General features: G+C 37.4%; 1 protein-coding gene across 5 annotated transcripts; it reads left to right on the top strand.

Moving 5' to 3' along the window:
* The first annotated feature begins 1,682 nt into the window (after positions 1-1,682).
* pax8 (paired box 8) lies at positions 1,683-13,491 on the top strand. 5 transcript variants are annotated; one of them, XM_055200227.2, is made up of 12 exons: positions 1,683-2,236; positions 2,506-2,647; positions 5,134-5,275; positions 5,368-5,565; positions 5,711-5,787; positions 5,878-6,003; positions 6,326-6,492; positions 6,710-6,800; positions 7,361-7,603; positions 7,732-7,833; positions 11,458-11,544; positions 11,982-13,491. In XM_055200227.2, the coding sequence occupies exons 2-12, from the start codon at positions 2,626-2,628 to the stop codon at positions 12,050-12,052; spliced, it is 1,326 nt and encodes a 441-aa protein (XP_055056202.1). In that variant the 5' UTR covers positions 1,683-2,236; positions 2,506-2,625; the 3' UTR covers positions 12,053-13,491. The 5 variants fall into 5 exon arrangements, with proteins under 5 accessions (XP_055056202.1, XP_055056205.1, XP_055056201.1 ...); XM_055200226.2 differs by having other exon boundaries at positions 1,684-2,236; positions 5,110-5,275; positions 11,982-13,490; XM_055200230.2 differs by lacking the exon at positions 2,506-2,647.
* Positions 13,492-18,928: the final 5,437 nt, after the last annotated feature.

Raw genomic sequence — 18,928 nt, 5'->3', positions numbered from 1 at the left:
CATTGAATGTCAAGAATGTGTTGTAATGTGTTTTTTTTTTTCAGAACTCAGTAGGGTAACAGCTTTGGATAAAAACTGAATCTTGTGGTGCGTGTTTCCCCTCAGCAACATTTCTTAAAACTAAAATCAAACAAAATTCTGCTGAAGAGGTCATCACTCACATCATCTTATTGAATACTGTCTCGTGTGCACATCAGACTTTTTGAATGGTCAAGATTTGCAAGCTAATTCGGAACAGCTTTTTGAGCTTAAACCTTCGATTTCATCAATTTACTTTGTCGATTTTCTTAAGATTATTGTGTTGAAAATGTGTTTCACAGAAACCTTTTCTCAGTAAACCATAAACTGACCTTGACAAGGTTTTAAGTTATCTTTTAACAAGTATTGAAGATGGTATCTTAACTTAGGACTTGGGACTGTCCATTAAAATTAAAAACAATGAATCATAAAGTGGAATTTATGAGATGTAAAATCAAGGGAATGAGTGGCATTGGGTTCCTGTCTTTCCATTTAAACTGAAATGAAAATTCGTAACAAAATAAAAACCAATGGATTGACTTACAGTATTTTGTCTGTTCTGTACCTCCTTAATCTTGATGTGTATGTTATTGTCAGTTGTAAATGAACATTTATCCAGTTTTAAGTCTCTTATAAGCATATCGAGAAGCAGTGAGTGAATTTTAAAAGTCAACCTTTCTTTAATGTCACACACATAAAACACGTGCACTATGTAGTTGTGCGCTCGCCAGTTTAGCAGGTCAGTTTGCTTTTATTAAAGAAATAACTTACCACTTTCACGAAGTTAATAAATGTAACTCATTTATTTAGGACAAACAAATTTTCCATTATTAAAACTTAGATAAGTATCGCTGAGGTTTAATCCCTTGTTAAACTTTCTGTAACCTCTCCATCTTTTCTCCTCGGGCGTTTGCTCTTCTTGAGTCGTAAGAAAGGCATTTTTCTTCCATTTGCTCTGTGATTCGCTTTAGTCTCATTCAGAGGTTGTATTTATCTGAAAACACAGACACTTTGTTCTGCTCAGAGTGTATTTACAGGACATGAATATGAATGCATGAAACGAAAGAGCCGTTGGAGGAATTACAAGATATAATACCTTTGACCTGTATTAGCCTACTTACTGAATTATTGATTTTATTTTGAACATTTAACCATTTAGTTTGGTTTACGAATCTACAAACTTTATAGTTAACGCTGGAAGGAAAGCACAGTAGAAACATTCGTCCATGTTTATCTCATTTTATTAATGTCATTTTTAATGTAGCCTATACCGCAAAATGTGCTAATGTGATGATATTCGCTCCATTCAGCACTGCCACGCGCCATATGGCAGAGAGCAAAACAACAGGGTGTCATAAATGAGACATTGAGGTTCTTCTGAGGTTTGTTTTAGAGTTGTGAGAACAACATAAACTGTGTGAAGATGTCTGGGATCCAACTGTGAGTTTGTTTATTCATGGGGAGCAGGACAGTGTCAAAATACCCGAATTAAATGTCCCCAAAACTTCGTCGTATTGTGATTACAGTGCAATTAGGTACAGAACACACACGAGCAATTAGAAAAGTCATAGACTACAGGCTTCTGACTGTACATGCCATTAAAAATACTACTACTAATAAATAATACCAATAACAATCATAATAATAAATACTAACCAATATTAATATTAATACTTTCTATTATTACATTAAATATATATTAAAACCATAATCTTTCATCAACAAAGGTCTTGGAAATGCCGTTTAAAAGCGCTAGCATCCATCAGGTGGGGAATCAGATAAATATAAAAACAGATTACAACAAATCAAGAGTCCAATTGTGTGTGAAAGATGAGCGCGTTCACGTCGCCCCAGGAGGCGCGTCACATCTTACATCTAATCACGGAGGGGGTGAATGAAAACAAGCCGGATCCTTCACAAATATTTCCGTAAACGTTGACGTATCGCTTGATGTTCTGTCGGTCTTCCGAACGCGGTAGAAATCTCCGAATCATTCATCCATACAGCTGGATCTGGGTGACACCCCACTCGACCACCCCCCAAATCCATCAGCCAATGATGAAGCGCGTCCTGCGCGCCGTGAGATAAAACCTGCGCAGCTCCACTTTACTCTACACAAACTCTCAATTATCCCTCTGAAAAATATGTCCCGTTATCATTGACACTATCACTGTGGATAAAGGCCGTCGGATATTTACAAACGTTTCTTCTGCACAAGGTAAAATGCTTTACATGTATTAAACTTCATTGGCTTGCTGTAAATATAAGATGTAGGTGGCATAGACACATTCGTGTAATTCTCCACACAACGTCATATAAATATAACGTCTGTGTTTCATAATCTACACATAACATAGTCAAACCAAATCTTTAAATCAGCTTGACGTTAATAACTCTTCAACTAAACTCTTCAACTATCCATAGACATTTAATAAAAAATAACAATAGCCATAAATATCAGGTTCACCATAAAATGTCCTTTTGCAGGGATTAAAACGCAGGAATATTTTCACTCAAGACTTCAAATGGACTAAAACGGCAAATTAAATGAGAGTGGAACTTGGACATAAAACCAGGACTTCAAGAAAACCAAGACTTCTCTGAGCAATGTCCAACACAACCGGTCGAGGTAAAGATAACCATTAGTTATTTTAAAATATGCAGATCAGGGTAAATGTCTAAAAAGCAATACATTTAAGCGAGCATATATAATGTTCGTATTGTAGCTACAAAAAAATACATTTAGTTCGACCAATTATTTAACTTATAAATACGTGTGGATTTCAGGCAAAGATTCACTTTCTTTCTTTCTTTCTTTCAAATAGCTACAGAATTTAAGTTTTATTAAAACGCAAATGTAAATGTTAACATACTGACAGCTGTACGTCAATAAACATTTATCAAAGTTATATAGTTTTATTTATTAAGTTATCAAAAAACTTTCCAGCGGTGCGTGTCTAACTGATCTCACACTATTTAAAATAAATAACTGCTGATATACTGTAGCTATAATAACACATAACAAAATAAGATTTTTGCTAGACATGTGAATAATTTATATTTTTGAAATAATATTTTGAAAAAGTCAAAGCAAATCTGAAGGTATAACCATATTCATAATTAATATTTTAAAAAAAATTAGATTTTCATTCAAAATAAAACAAATTAGTGCAATTGCCCACCATGAATTGATCTTATTTAAAAAATATATCTTACAATGCGAGTGGCAAAAAATTTAAATATGAAGCAGGTTTAATAAAGATGTCTATTATTTTCGGATCGGTTAGAGGGTTTCTGGATTAAATCATACATTTATTGTTAAACAACAAGACGCGTTCAGGAAGTTTAAAATTAATGAGCTCTCTTTCACTTTTTCAGACAAATTCAGTCGAAAGTTTTAGTTAGGGTTATTTAGACACCGATGGTTGATGTCAAACAATCAGTTCGTCAATAATTTCCTGTTTGCGTGCTGTGATGTTTCCAGGTTTAAATTTAATGTGATTTCTTAAATAAAAGTCATGAAATTCAACTATCACTATTTGAAAAGCATTTTGAAAGATGTAGCCTAATTAAAATCCATGAGAGTAACACAAGGATAAAGTGTACATTTTGGTTCATGGTTTTATTTTCAGTTTTTTTTACAATGTGTATTGCAGTAAAGGTATTTACACGATCATTTCTTTATCAAAGTTTTTATGCTAAATTTGTTATAATTAACGCGCTCATGTGAATTCTCTTTCTGTTTAATCTTTGGATATTTGTAATCGATCAAGTGTCAAGTCAAAATCCCAAATAGATTTTGATTTCTGAATAAAAGGTTTAATTTAAAGGTTTACAGTGATGAGTGTATTATAGATTATAATTATAGAATTTAATTGAATTCTTTAAAAAAACTGTTTAATAAATTTGTAAACAATTAAGAATAAAAATCAAAAGCAATAACAATAACAATAACAATAACAATGTAAAACTGTGTGTGTGTGTGTGTGTGTGTGTACCTGGTAATTATCACGTTGTGGGGACCAATTGTCCCCACAAAGATAGGAATACCGGTGTTTTTGTGACCTTGTGGGGACATTTTGATGTCCCCATGAGGAAACAAGCTTATAAATCAAACAGAAAGATGTTTCTTGAAAATGTGAAGTAGTAGAAGGGTTTCTGTGATGGTTGGGGTTAGGGAATGGGGTAGGTTAGGGGAATAGAATATACAGTTTGTGCAGTATAAAATGCATTACGTCTATGGAATGTCCCCACAAAACATGGACACCAGAGAGTGTGTGTGTGTGTGTGTGTGTGTAAGAGAGAGAGAGAGAGAGAGAGAGAGAGAGAGAGAGAGAGAGAGAAAGAAAGAGTGACAGTGAGACAGACTGTGTGTGTGTGTGTGTGTGTGTGTGTGTGTGTGTGTGTGTGTGTGTGTGTGTTCCCCTGGGGTTGCTCTGCTTTAATATCCTGCCGGTTGCTGATGCTTGGCGAGGAGAGTTTGACACAGTCCGCTAACACCGTTAATAGCGCTGTTTGATGTGGAAATGAAAGAGCAAAAGGGGAGAAGTGAGTGAATGGGTTAAATTAAAAGTGAGAGTCACTGATGCAGACCAGCATGACAAACCAGAGCCACAAAGAGGAGAAAAACAGTCAAATTTCTTACATTTACTATCAAAGACAATGTGAAGCTTTAGTAAGTTATTATGGTAAATAGGAAAATAAATGTTTTTTAATTTATATTTAATACACATATTACATTCTTAATTTATAAATGATTTTACTACTTAAACTCTAAAAAAAAAAACACTTGAAATTTGTGTTTTAAAGTGAGCATAATGAAAATGGGTTGTTTCGATGCAAACATTCAATTGTCTAACTTTTACAAGTGTCATAGTCATTAGTTAACTGACACACAAACAAAATATAATAATGTTGAAAAAGGCCGCATACAGCAGTTGATTCATACAGTATATTATCAGGACTGCTATATTTCAGTTAATGTAGGTCTCATAGGATCCTAAGAAACAGATTCCTTCTGTATGAGCTCAGGGTACACATATCACAAAGCGCTTGTGATGTTTAGGTGTGTTTATGTCCTCTCACCCCCAGGTCATGGGGGTCTTAATCAACTAGGTGGCATGTTTGTAAACGGACGACCGCTTCCGGAAGTCATCCGGCAGAGGATTGTGGACATGGCACACCAGGGCGTGCGACCCTGCGACATCTCTCGCCAACTCAGGGTCAGTCACGGCTGCGTCAGCAAGATCCTGGGCAGGTAAGTCCTCCAGACAAAACATAACACAAGCACGATTATACAGGTTAATTGAGAGCAGTGTGTGTTTGTTTTAATGAAGATTTCTTGGGCAGGTACTACGAGACCGGCAGCATTAAACCAGGAGTCATTGGGGGCTCAAAGCCGAAAGTTGCAACTCCTAAAGTAGTAGAGAAGATAGCGGAGTACAAGCGTCAGAACCCCACGATGTTTGCGTGGGAAATCAGAGACCGGCTGCTGTCGGAGGGCGTTTGTGATGGCGACACCGTGCCGAGCGTCAGCTCCATCAACAGGTATAACCTCAAAGGTGAAAGGTCAATGTACAGACTCACAAATCTGACTCTAATGCAGAAAGAATCCTACAGAAGAAAAGATGTATTTCATTAATTTTATGGTTTACTTGAACTAACCGTTCCCCTCATGTTCTCCTCTTTACAGAATCATTCGCACAAAAGTTCAGCAGCCTTTTAATCTTCCTCTGGACACTAAAGGACTAAGTCCTGGACACACACTGAGTAAGAAGAACTGCCTTACATTTCAATCAAAATGTATTTAATACGGTTAAATCAATAAAGTTATAATGCTGTCTGTTTCATTTTGAAAAGTACCCAGCTCAGCCGTCACCCCTCCAGAATCTCCCCAGTCGGATTCTCTGGGCTCCACCTACTCCATCAGCGGCCTGCTGGGAATCCCGCAGACCAACGGCGATGGCAAGAGAAGCCATGATGACAGTGAGTAGTAAAACTGTTGCATCACAGGAAATGGCATTATTAAAGTCGTGGCCAAATGGTTAGAGTCGGGCTTGTAACCAGAGAGTTGCTGGTTTAAGCTTGAGTAAGGCACCTTAACTCCAGTTGCTTCCCGGGCCCTGCAGTTATAGCTGTTCACTACTCATTGGGATGGGTTAAATGCAGAGGTCACATTTCAAGTATGGGTTACCATACATTGGTCACTACGTCACTCACATGGCTGACACATTTCTTATTAGGACAATCTTTGTTGAGTCAATTATTGATAAATTAAGAATGCATTGCAAATTGTCCCGTCTTTCAGGCGATCAGGAGAGCTGTCGGCACAGCGTGGACTCTCAGGGCAGCAGCGGTGCACCAAGGAAACAGTTAAGAACCGACCACTTTCCCTCTCAACACCTGGATTGCGGCTTTGAGCGTCACTACAGCTCAGATACATACGGCCCGAATGCGTCCGGGAAAGCAGAACAGGTATTAAATTTATGCCTAATGGTAAGATGCTTTAATCCAAAGCTGTACATCCGTTATCAGTACGCTGTTCTCTGGGATCAAACCTGAGACCTTTGCGATGCTAACGCAATGCTGTTCCAGTTGAGATGTATATGAACTCAGATTAAATCCTGAATGAAAACCATAATCCAATAAATAGATGAGGATATGCTTTTGATATTTGGACCTGTCTGTGCAGACGCTGTACCCTCTTACGCTCATCAGTGCGGGTTTGGATGATGGTAAAAGTCGAAATCTGACAGCACATCAAGGCTACACGGTGGTTTCAGGTAACAATAATTGTCTGTGCCTATATCCTGCTGCACTTTAGTTCACCCAAAAATGAAACTTCTGTCATCATTTACTCACCCTAAGGTTGCTCCAAACCTGTATGAATTGCTTTGTTTTGTTGAATACATATTTTGAGGATTGTTTGTAGACAAACCATTTTTGAGCACCATTGACTTCCATAGTATTTTTATGGAAGTCAATGGTGCTTCCATTTCCTGCTTGACTACAAATATCCTGCTTTGTGTGCAGCAGGTCAAAGAAATTTATGGAGGTTTGTAGCAACTTGTTGGTCAGTGAATGATGACAGAATTTTCAAAATCCCTCAGAAAATATTTCCCCACTTTATTTTTCCTGTCATTACATTTTATATTACTGAGAATCAAGACACATTTACTGTACATTCATAGATACTTCCAAGCTGCCACGTCATTGTCGTTCTTGCCATTCAGCGCATGCGCTCATATTGTCTGTAATGTATTGTAACCAGATCCGTTTAACATCAAGTAACTTTCATAACTGATTCTTCCACCTGTCTGTCAAACCCATTGCTCCACCTCAGAACCCCCACAGCCCCTCCCACTCTGTCTGAAACAGGAAATGTCACCTGAGTTGAACAGTTCAAGCCCCTCCCCTAACATCATGGCTCATTCAGCTTTCCTGGAGCTCACTTCTATTTCCGCTCCCTCGTCAGTGTCCATCGGTACCAGCTGCAGTAGCTCTGTTCATTTATCACATGGCTTCAACTCATTTTCTCATCACGCTCCAGTGCACGGGCAGTTCGGCAGCCCGCCACTCATCACAGGTAAACTTCATCCCTCGCTCATTCGTCAGCATCATGTGCCGTTCGTCAGCGTTAGACCTGGTTGTCCGATGTTACACGAAAGGTTCGGTTCTCTGATATCTAATGAGTGTTTCCACTAACCGTTGTAGGGCGAGATGTGACCAGCTCAATGCTGCCCGGTTACCCTCCACACATCCCCTCCGCTGCTCAGACGGGTTTCTCGGCGTCCACCATCACAGGGATGGTAGCAGGTGAGAAAATTCGAAATAAATTAGATTACTGTATACAACCAGTAAAACCACAACGGTCAAAGAGCTCTTTTGCTGTTAACTGTCCTACTAGCAGAAACTTTAAAAAGAAGACGCTTGCTCTAACCTTGATCTAGGGTGAGAGGTGCACAAACACACACGAGACAGTGACTGACTCGAAACAACTGTAAACTTCTGTAACCTCAACGGAAGGCCCTTCCTCTCCCCCCCATTCCAATGGAAAAACGTGAATGACAGAAAACAATTCAAAAAAGCGCCTGCCACCACCATAAATGCATTCTGTGTGATCTGCCCCTTAATGAGGTTCTGTTCCAAAACCGAGCTGGTGCATTCACATGAAGAAGAAAATTTATGAGGCAAACCGTCAAACCATAATATATATCAGAAACAGAAGAAACCATCTAGCGACCACACATAACAACCTTGTTTCCACCTAGCAATACACCAGCAGCTACTCAGAATACCCAGCAGTCACATAGCAAGACACTGGCAGCTACATGCAAACCCGATGGGCGGTTTACCGGACAGGGCATAAAGGGTTAGTTCACCCCAAAATGACAATTTTATTATAAATCACTTCCCCATGTGTCGTTCTGAACCACCAAGTCCTTTGGTTGGACACATTTTTTTGATATTTTTGATGAAAACCCAGAGGCTTGTGACTGTCCCATAGACTGCAGTTTGATTTGTAATCCTTTTCCTAGAAAAGAATGAAAGACATCGCCATAAAGGTCCATAGTAGTTCAATAATAATATTATGAAACGACGAAAGCACTTTTCTGTGCAAAAAAACCCTAAACAAAACAAACGATATTATTCAACTATTTGTTTTCCTTCTTGGTTGTTCAGTGCATGTTCACGAGCAGACTGTGGTGCATGCTGCTGACGTCATCTGCTGAAGTAGTTGCCAGCATACAGAAACCGAAGTAATTGACGTTTGTCATTCATTATTTTCTGGGCTTGATTGTGAAAATTCAACTTCAGTCTATTCACGGGTTGCCTGTTTACAAACATTTCAGGGTGCGCATGCATCCAGGAGGCAGAAAGACAGATTGGTGAGCTGGTCCGCTACTGCAACAACCTTAAGTATTGAAGCTTTCTTGATTGTTTGTAACTTGACTTTAGTTGGATCTGTTTTTCTGTATTTCATTTTGCAGTGTTACTGCTTTACATGTATATGAATTATAATGTAAGGCTAGTAACAGAATAGCTGCATCTACTGGTATGTTAACATCAGCACCCAGCACTGGCTCTGTTGGTACTATTAACCACCCAACAACTCCTTGGCATCTTGACTTACAGACACCGTTACTAGCCTACAACCCAAGGCACGTCTCTTCTTTCTACCTCTCGGTTGCGTGCGCAAGTAGTGGGACGTCGCCGAGAAATCCATGTATGGGACAGACACAAGCCTCACGATTTTTATAAAAAATACCTATAAATGTGTTTTGGTGAAGATGATCAAAGAATTTGGTGGTTCAGAATGATGCAGGGGTACTGTAAGTGATTTATGATAAAATTGCACTGATCTATATAAATGACTGGATTGCGCATAGAACGCTTAACGTAACAGCGTGAGGTGAAGCCAGCGCAGAGTTCGAGCCGCCATCTTGGTATACCCAACCGGCATACGGCGTCATTGACTTCCATTCAAAATCATGTTTTAAATTCACCCGCTTTACAGTGTATCAGTCACGCAAGATTATTTTTAGGATATGTGTACGTAAATTAACTCTTAATTCTGGTGTTATTTGCAATGTTTATGTTTTAATCGGGCAGGAAAATGGATTTATAAAAATCGTTAAGGTGAGTGTGTCTGCTGCGTTCTGTTAATGACACGGGTATAAATAAAGTTTTTTTTGACATTCAGCTACACGGTCAGCGTTATTTCTCTAAATAAGTTGAGGTAACTCATAAGTTTAGATAACATAAAACCAGCAAATTATTGCATGCACATACGGTACAAAGTATGATTATTTATTTAGATTTCAGAATGAGCACGTTTGTCATTAATACTAAATATGCTGCGGTCTGTCTGCTGATCTGAAACTGTAATGAAGATGAATGTATAATAACTGATGTAATAACTAAAATGTACAACTTTCAGTAAATAACTATGTACATGATTGGGACGTTTGTGTTGTAATAATGTACAGGATAACTTCAGATATAAAAACGAAGACTAGTAAAGTGATGTTTTATCATTAAAATCTGATTGCGTCCATTGATTTAATAGAATGTTTGAATATACCAACATGGCGGCGCGGTGGCTTCACAGTTGTGACGTCATGCGCAATCCAGCCATTTATATAGATCAGTGTAAAATTGTCATTTTGGGGTGAATTAACCCTTTGATAGCAGTTAATGTGTTAACATATATCAGTGCTATTGTTTTGTGTCAAGATACACAGCATTGATGTTTTTTTGTTTGGTATGCTTACATTTCCTAATATTACTGAGGCCTAGTCCTGGCTTAATCTAAACCCTGTCCGAGAAACCGCTCCTATGAGTTTTAAGTCTTGCAAAGAATTTAGAATACAAAAATCGTTAATATTAGCATCCTCATGAATGTAGTTGCTCTGCAAACAGTGTGAATTTGAGTGGCCTGCCGGTTTAGAGATTAACAGAAAGATGGCCGGGTTAATCAGTAGCTTGTTTGCTTTGGTGAGCGATGTGTCGTGGCAGAGGAGGTCTGAGGGAACCGAGCAAGAGTTCTGCCCTGCTGCTTGCACCCTCGGCCGCCCCCGACCACACAATGCCACAGGAACTACAGGGCCCCACAGAGAGGGGACAACGATCTTAGAGTAGAGAAAGAAGCAAGAAAAACAGGTTTGGAGAAGAAATAAAACATGTTGAATGACTCAATAAGGAATAAACGAGTCTATATATGGGCTATATATGCATTATAGAAAAGAAAGTGTGTGGAATAGGAGAGAGACGGAGCCGCGGAGGGTCTGACGCGCTTTTCTTTTTCCATATGAAATCTGCCCTGCCAAGCGCGAAATGAGAGGCTGTGATTTATTTATTTTTTTTCTGGTGGCCTCACTCAGAGGAAACATTCATACACAATTACTCACCGAACGGGGGGAGGATTCAATCCGGCTCCCGTAATTACCAATTAGATATTGGAATGTTAAAAAAAAAGAACGGCAAAGCGAGGCCGTGAGAGGAAGTGAGAGGGATGTAGGACGCTGAAGGAGTCTGACTGTACGCACCAGTGAACAGCCGCTGGATTAATGGTTTACAAACGGCTCTAACCGTCGGGTGAATGATGTGCTAGAACCCAAGCAGCCAAAAGCACAAACACATCCCCTAAACCAGGCGTACATTCACCACTTTATAAAACCTTTCTAATGTGAATAAAGTTCAAACAGTCAGACTATTTTTTCATCCGGGCAAAACCAATCGGAATTTATTTTCGGTGCAAAGTTTCTGCTGGAGTAGGCAACAGTCACGGGAAACATACAAACTAAATAAATGTAGAGATGTTCAAGTCTTGAGGACTTCTGTGTAAATCTATTTGTAGATCTTAACAATTTAATTGGTCAGTGTATTTCTAGAGAGCGTAGCACATGTTAACGTGGTTTCTTGAATTTTTTCAAACAGGTCCAGAGTACGCAGGCCAGGGCTACAGTCACCCAACATACACCTCCTACAGCGACGCCTGGAGATTCACCAATTCCAGTATATTAGGTAAGACAAGCAGTCCAGAACTTGAGATATATTTTGTTTAAAGATGGTGTTTACAGGCTATTTACTAAAATACTTGATGAAATGAAAAAAATCAATGTGAAAAGAGACTGCCATGACCTTTACCTATTGCATAAAGTCACTCACACACACACACACACACGTACGCACGCACGCACACACACACACACACACACACACACACCTTGTACTGTATCTTAAGGCTACTAAGCCTTTCTGTGGAAACAAATAGTTCCAGTCACAAGACAGCTATTAACCCTTGACCCCGAGATTTCAAAGAAGTTTGACAGACCTTTGCGTAAATGCTGCCGCGTTTTAACAATGCAAAATAAAACCTCTTTATAATTTAACCCATTTCTATACTGCATTCATTCCTCAGGGTTCTAGTAATATCATTGACTCACTCTCGCCCCCTGCAGGTTCTCCATATTACTACAGCACCGCCTCGAGAGCTGCACAGCCGTCAACTGCTGCATATGATCACCTGTAACAGCAAACAACAACTTTACATTGTACAGCAACACAAAAGACGGACAGATGTCGTTTTTTACAATGAATGGAAGAGACACAGAAACATAAGGCGTGTGAAGAAGAATTCACGGATGATACTTTTATCTGGAAATATCTGGAAAATATTTATTTCATGCATTCAAAGTCGGTTTAAAGACACTGTTTATTTTACAAAACATAAAAGTTTACATTTCAGTCGAGTAGGCCTAGGCCTAACCCATCAGTCTGACCATTTGTTGGTGTTTATAGTCGAATTTACCCAAAGACAGTCTTTAGCAAACTGTTTTCAGATGAGCTACATTTCATCACATTTAGTTTAAGGATATAAGCAGAAACATTCATACCAAACCTGAACGAATAAACACATTAATTATTGATAGCCTAAATAGTTATTTAAAACACGAGAAACATCTGAATCATTTGTTTATTCCCTGCTAAGTAAAAGATATTTATATCCATCAAACAGACTTTTGTTTTGAGATGAACGAGGAACTGAGCACTTTCTTAAGTCGTGAAAACATCCGATAATGAAATTAAATATAAAGCACATTGTTTTTATCTTCAATTTACCCATCAAACGAATTTAAGGACTATTATAACATATTTAAAAGTTTCTTTCATATTTAAAACAGATGTTTAATAGTTTGGGTGAAAGGGTAAAGAATGTAGAAAAGGCAAAGTCCCATTAAACTAAATTCAACACAAAGCCTTTAATGTTTAAAGCTGGACGCTGTTGCATTTATGTTTTAAAATGTTTCTATCTTTTATCCTGAATAGACTACTTTCTTTTTTCAGTGTCATGCTTATATGTCTGTGATTAAGCGAGAGATTTACAGTTGAACAGTTTATTATCAATTATATTATTCAATCATTTCTACAGAATTATTTTAATTAAATAAAGCATGACAGAGTCCGCTCCCTTGTCTCCCTCATGTATCTGTCTTTTTGCCAAAACATGAAACCTATAATATTTTGTCAGAGTTTACAAAAAATGATGTTGATTTTTGAGAGAGCTTTGCGATTTCTCTTCAAATAAATTGTGTCACTCTTCACTAAAAGTCGCAGGTCACGCGGTGTTTTCCTCTTGAGAAATGTATTATGATGCAGATTTCTCGTAAGTCAGCAGTTTAACACTATACACGAAAGGGACAAAAGCAATGATCCTGAAAACATGCGCATCTGTTTAATTTCCTTTTTGATTTTCTGCACCGCGTACTTTTATTTGCAATTATTTCTCTGTGGTCTGATTATTACGAGCGCGCGGCCCACCTGCATCCACAGCGCGTGATGAATGAGAGGAAACCTAAAAACTGTCCAAAACCATTCACTCGTTAACTCCTTTACTATTAACCTAACTATTGCGAGTGACCACAATATCGCCAAGTCAAGAAGAAGTGAAGAAATCTGATTGAGCGATTCATGCGTCAGTGTCACGGACATCTGATAGTTAGTTTAACACTTTAATGGGTTAGTTTATCACATTAATGGGTTAGTTTAACACGTTAATGGGTTAGTTCCTACTTTATTTAACATCTATGTGGCTTTGTGAAATTGTAAAGTTCATCTCCTCAAAATTTGTTACATTTGTTGTATTCGCTAATAGGCCTAATAATAATAGATTAAGAGAACAAATAAAATTGCTTGTCATGATTATTTACTAAATATTTATAATATTAAATAAACATGTTTATTATATTTAAAATAATACTACTGTTTATCACATTCACTTAATCTGTGTATAAAGTCGAAAATACCTGATTTGAGTTTAAATATTGTAACTTTAAAACCAAATTTTACTTTACTACTTTCTATAGCATATTCCACTACATTTCATTTCATTAAATTAAATGTGAAACATAATATCATATGGAAAATCTAGTGTATTTTTCCTTTTAAAAGTAAGAAAGTACTATATTTTTAAAATATAAAACAACAACTTGTATTTATAAAATATAATTGAGTAAAAATGTAGTGAAATATGCTTTGCAAAGAAAAACACTGATAAATTACAAATTCTTGAAAAATGTAGAAAGTAAAAATACTGCACTCCACTGTCCAGCTGTTTGAGATGATTAATTATTATACATATATAATTATATTTTTACACACCAACACTCCCATTTTTGCACTGAAAAAAAAATTCATTCAATTTATTCAAATTGTTTAGGGTAAATAGTTGCAATCAATTTATTTAAGCTACATTAAAAAAAGAAAAAGAAAATAAAACACTTTTGTTCAAATGTAGCTTTAGCATTTTCTCAGTGTGCTATAAATGAACGTTTAAAAGTTTATTTCTAGAATCAAGAGTTGTTATCATCATACAATTACACTAATAGTGACAGAAGTGCAAATGTTAAAGCTTACTTCATTGTAACACAAGACAGAAGCTTTGTTGTAACATAATTCAATACTATCCTACAGTGGGGGTGGATATTGTTTGTACATCTGTCTATATGGACAGATATTTTTGAAAGGCACACATTTAAGACAAAAGTCATAATTGTCAAATTTGCAAGGAGATCATCTTTTGACAGTATAAGAGAAAAAGACCAAAAGCACAGATTGCTCTGCCCTGTCTAAAATAGCTGTGTTACAATTAACCCCGCATTTGTTTGTGCCCCTACACTCAAAAATAGACTGCGTTGTGGGTTAAATAAAATACTTCATACTTAAAAGAGGTGTTAAAGAGGCAAACACATAATATTGTGCACATCTGTAAAAGACAGGGAATTGTTTTATACACATTTAATAATATACTTGTATATGTAAATGTATTTTGGAAAAACAATTCATTCTCCCAGCTTTAAGTTTATCAGATAAAAATATATACATTTTAATAAAAAATGTTATAAGCTATTGTACACAATATAGGATTATTAAAAATAATCGGCGGCCTGCGCATGCGTGTATACGACGATCCAACGTTAATGCGACATACAATAAGGTTTAGGGCTTTAGGCATACTTTGAAAAAATTTATTATAATTAACTAATGGCAATAGCTTACAAATTCTTAATAATATCAGGAAAACACTTAATAACAAACCAAAATAATATCAGTCCATCTATGTAGTGTTCACTACATAGGTGGACAGTAGTGAAGTATTTTTAACTTTCTACTTAAGTACACATTCAAGTATCCATATTTTATTAGTGTTTTCTTTGGAAAACATACTTCACTACATTTCAAAGCACCTTTTACTCCATTTCATAGATAAAAGTTGCTGTTTTACATTTAATACTTAAGTGAGAAAGTGCTAGATTATTAATGTACAAAGTTAAGCGCTTGTTTATTTTACTCAAGTACAGAAGTTTAATTTAATTAGGTATTAAAAATAATTTCATGAAATGTAGTAGAATAAAACAGTGTGATAGTATGCTTGTTCTATGCAATGTAGTGGAGTAACAGTTTTCAAAAAAAAAAAAAAAAAGCTTAGGGTTTATGGATAAACTATATGAATATCTATAAAGTTCCCGGTAGATCCCAGCACACTGATATTATTAACTGATTGTGAGAGAGCAGAGTTTAGTTGTGCTACACAAAATTAACAAATGAAATAAATGATGCGTAACTGAATCAATAAATCAAACTGTAAACATTACATGACAATAATGAACGAAGAAATGCTTGCAAAAATGCAAAAATTAGTTTATGTTTCGAAATGATCACAGTGTCATCCTATTGTCACTTCTGTTTCATGTTAGTTTGTCCCAGTGTGTGTGTACTCTTTTACTCTGCGCTCAAAAGTATATACGTTCCCAACACAGAAACAGTATACTTATATTAGGGCATAGTATAAGTAGGTGAATTGGGACACTGCCGTTTCTGTCAGTTACTTTTCTGAACGAACACATACTTTTCTTTATCCAATCAATTCAAAAACACAAACCACGTCCACTATTTTCACTAGAAGAAATACCTCACAACACGGAAGTTGATCGCAAATTCCTGTTCACTGGGACTTATAAGGCCCTGTCCCAAATGGCACACTCTGGACTTGTGGACTTCCTCAGAGTCCACACTGATGACATCATGTAGTGCAGACCTTAGGGACCCTTGACGCGAGTTCAAGCAGGTGCACAGGAGTCGTATTTTGGGACAGACTCGAGCATCACGTCGGAAATAGGAAGATAAGTTCCCCATCAGCGTAAATTCTTCTCATCCATCGTTTGATTTGTTTGATTGCTCTTTCACAAGGACTTCTGGGTTGATAAAGTGTGTGGAGCCTGCAGCAGTGCGCATCAAGGATGCAAAGGGGGCGCTGATGAGCACACTTCGGAGTATAAAAATAACAGATGGGACACCCTATGGACTCGTAGACTAAGCGAGCATGCACAATTTAAGGCCACTAGACAGAAAGTCCACATGAACTGCGTCATTTGGGACAGGCCCTAAGAGAGACTCAAGCTTTCTTCTCTGTGCATGATGGCACTTACAAGTAGGCCAGATGTTGCCTATAGGGTTAGAGAGTCGAGCAAAAATTCGAGGAGGGGCACCTTTCCCCCAAGTGCCTTCTGGACACTGCATTGATATCTGCCCACTGCTGAGTGTGTTCACTATTCACTGGGATTGGTACGCACACAATGGACACACATTCACTGTACACAAAACAAAATTAATAATGTGAGGAAGTAAAACTATAATAATGATAAAATAATTAAGATATGTTTACAACAGTACTAATACAGTATACACTATAATACAAATACACATAGATGCTATTTTCTACAGAGTAATAATGGAAATCAGTGGTTGGTTTTCAGTTCAAATACATTTACAGCTGTGTGTGTGTGCGTGTGTGTGTGTCTTTCATTGAGGCAAAATTGACACAAAATCCTCAAAAAGTCATCAGCCACAACAATAGATGCCTACAATGCAGACCAGCCTCAACCAACCACATAACGATCAAAGCTCAATGCTTTGCTAAAATCCAAAGAGAAAGAGGGATGTGTGGCTATAAAGGTAATGATAACACGTCCTGTCTCTTTTAACAACCCCTTTTTGCCTCATTCACACCGTTACCCCTCCCTCCACCTCGCGCCCAGGGCGACTGAAGCCATATTAGCATGACGGCTGTCGCTTGGCCAGTAATGAGTTCTGCAGGACAATACGGGCACCGGGCCGTAACAGCTGAGAAAGGACAAAGTGCCTCAGAATGGGGCTGGCACGGAGCGACACAGGAGTGTGTGGCCGTGTGTTACTGTCAACACAAGAGCTAAAAAGGAAGCTGGGGCCCTTTCTAAAAGTTCCAAGCAAAACAACAGTTTACTGTTTGGTTAATAATGCTTCACGTGTGTGCTTCACAGACGGACCAAACATTTTTGCTGTTCTGTGTCCTGGCCAAGACTACGTGAGATAATCGTCAACAACAAACTCAACGTCTCCCTTGTCAAGCAGATAATACTTGTCTGCCAAAATAAATGAGAAGGTAGTTTCAGCTGAGGTCAAGGATGTAATAAGGGATGTTGTGGCTTCAACAAAAGCACCTAACCTAGACTGGGTGAATGAATGAGTAGCACAAAGCTCTATAAGAAATAAACCTCTTTCACATATAGGTTGGCACCCTTTTCATTGATGATTAATCTGCGATCTTTTCGAGTGCACTGAAAATTTTTGACCGAACAGCATTCATTTAATGAATGAGAACAGATTTATAATTCAAACATATCATCAAAGTCATGCTGCTGATCATTGTTATTTTATAGGTTAAGCTTGACAGTTTTCTCATGTGGATAAAGAGATATATCACAAAACTAACTGTAAATCACTTCACTTGGTGAGATATTCACAATAGCACCTGCAATATCATTTATTTTTTATATTTACCACGTATCAATTATATTTTTACCAGACAATGTTAACATAAAACTTTGGTAATCAAAAAGAAAAAAAAAAAACGTAAAAAGGTCAACTGTCAATTCACAAACACAATGCAAAAAGCCAGAAAACACATCACTTTGGTGAGATACTGTGAGGTATCAAATGAAGCCCCTCAGGAAATGTAGTTTGAACTTTTGACTCTAGGGTTTAAAGACAAACTTACTAAGAGTTCTCAGCTTTAGTTGGTAATGTTAGTTTTAAAGAAAATGAATAACACTAGTGTATAAAATACAAACTGCCTGTCCACCTGGAGTAGCTTCTCGTTTCTTTAACATTCAGGAAGACAAATCCTATGGTTGTGGAAAAGATGTTAATCTGTTTCAGAAGGGTCAAATTGTTGGCATGCATCAAGCAAAATCATCCAAGGACATTGTTGAAACTAAACTTGATTCAAGAACTGTCCAACGCAGCATTATTAAAAGCCAGAAGGATATGGAGAACCGTCTTCTTCCAGGAAGAGATGTGGTCAGAAAAACCTTTTGAATGATTGTGATGGGCAATCACTTAAACATTTGGTGAATCAAATTGTAAAAAACAACCGTGAACTCATGTTTAAAAGCGAAAGTATCGAAAATGACCAGGTTACTCCATTAATGGCTTGTTTTTTCCTGATGGCACGGGCATATTTCAAGATGACAATGTCAGGATTCATCCCAGGATTAATATACAGATCAAATTGTTAAAGAGTGGTTTAGGAGCACGAGATATCATGATTGACCGCCACAGAGGACAGACCTGAACCCTATTGAGAATCTTTGGGATGTGCTTGAGAAGACTTTCTGACTCTCCCATACTCAATACAAGATCTTGGTAAAAATGAATGCAACTCTTGATATAAATAAATGTTCTGACATTGAAAAAGCTTATCAAAACAATGCCACGGCGAATGCAGTGCTAACAGAAAATTGATGCTACGATTGAAATTATGATACAATTCTCTTACTGTCTTTATGAGCTTATTTCCTGAGAATATTGC

Source organism: Misgurnus anguillicaudatus, chromosome 22, assembly GCF_027580225.2.
Source record: "Misgurnus anguillicaudatus chromosome 22, ASM2758022v2, whole genome shotgun sequence".
Lineage (NCBI taxonomy): Eukaryota > Metazoa > Chordata > Actinopteri > Cypriniformes > Cobitidae > Misgurnus > Misgurnus anguillicaudatus.
Note: the sequence above shows the minus strand (reverse complement) of the source record. Positions and strands in the feature narration are given on the sequence as shown.

Excerpts from the sequence above, each read along its gene's own strand:
- pax8 (XM_055200226.2), top strand. The coding sequence starts at position 2,626 with ATGTCCAACACAACCGGTCGAG. Across the intron at positions 2,648-5,109 it reads GTCCAACACAACCGGTCGAG|GTCATGGGGGTCTTAATCAA; the intron begins GTAAAGATAACC and ends TCTCACCCCCAG. Across the intron at positions 7,604-7,731 it reads CAGCCCGCCACTCATCACAG|GGCGAGATGTGACCAGCTCA; the intron begins GTAAACTTCATC and ends TAACCGTTGTAG.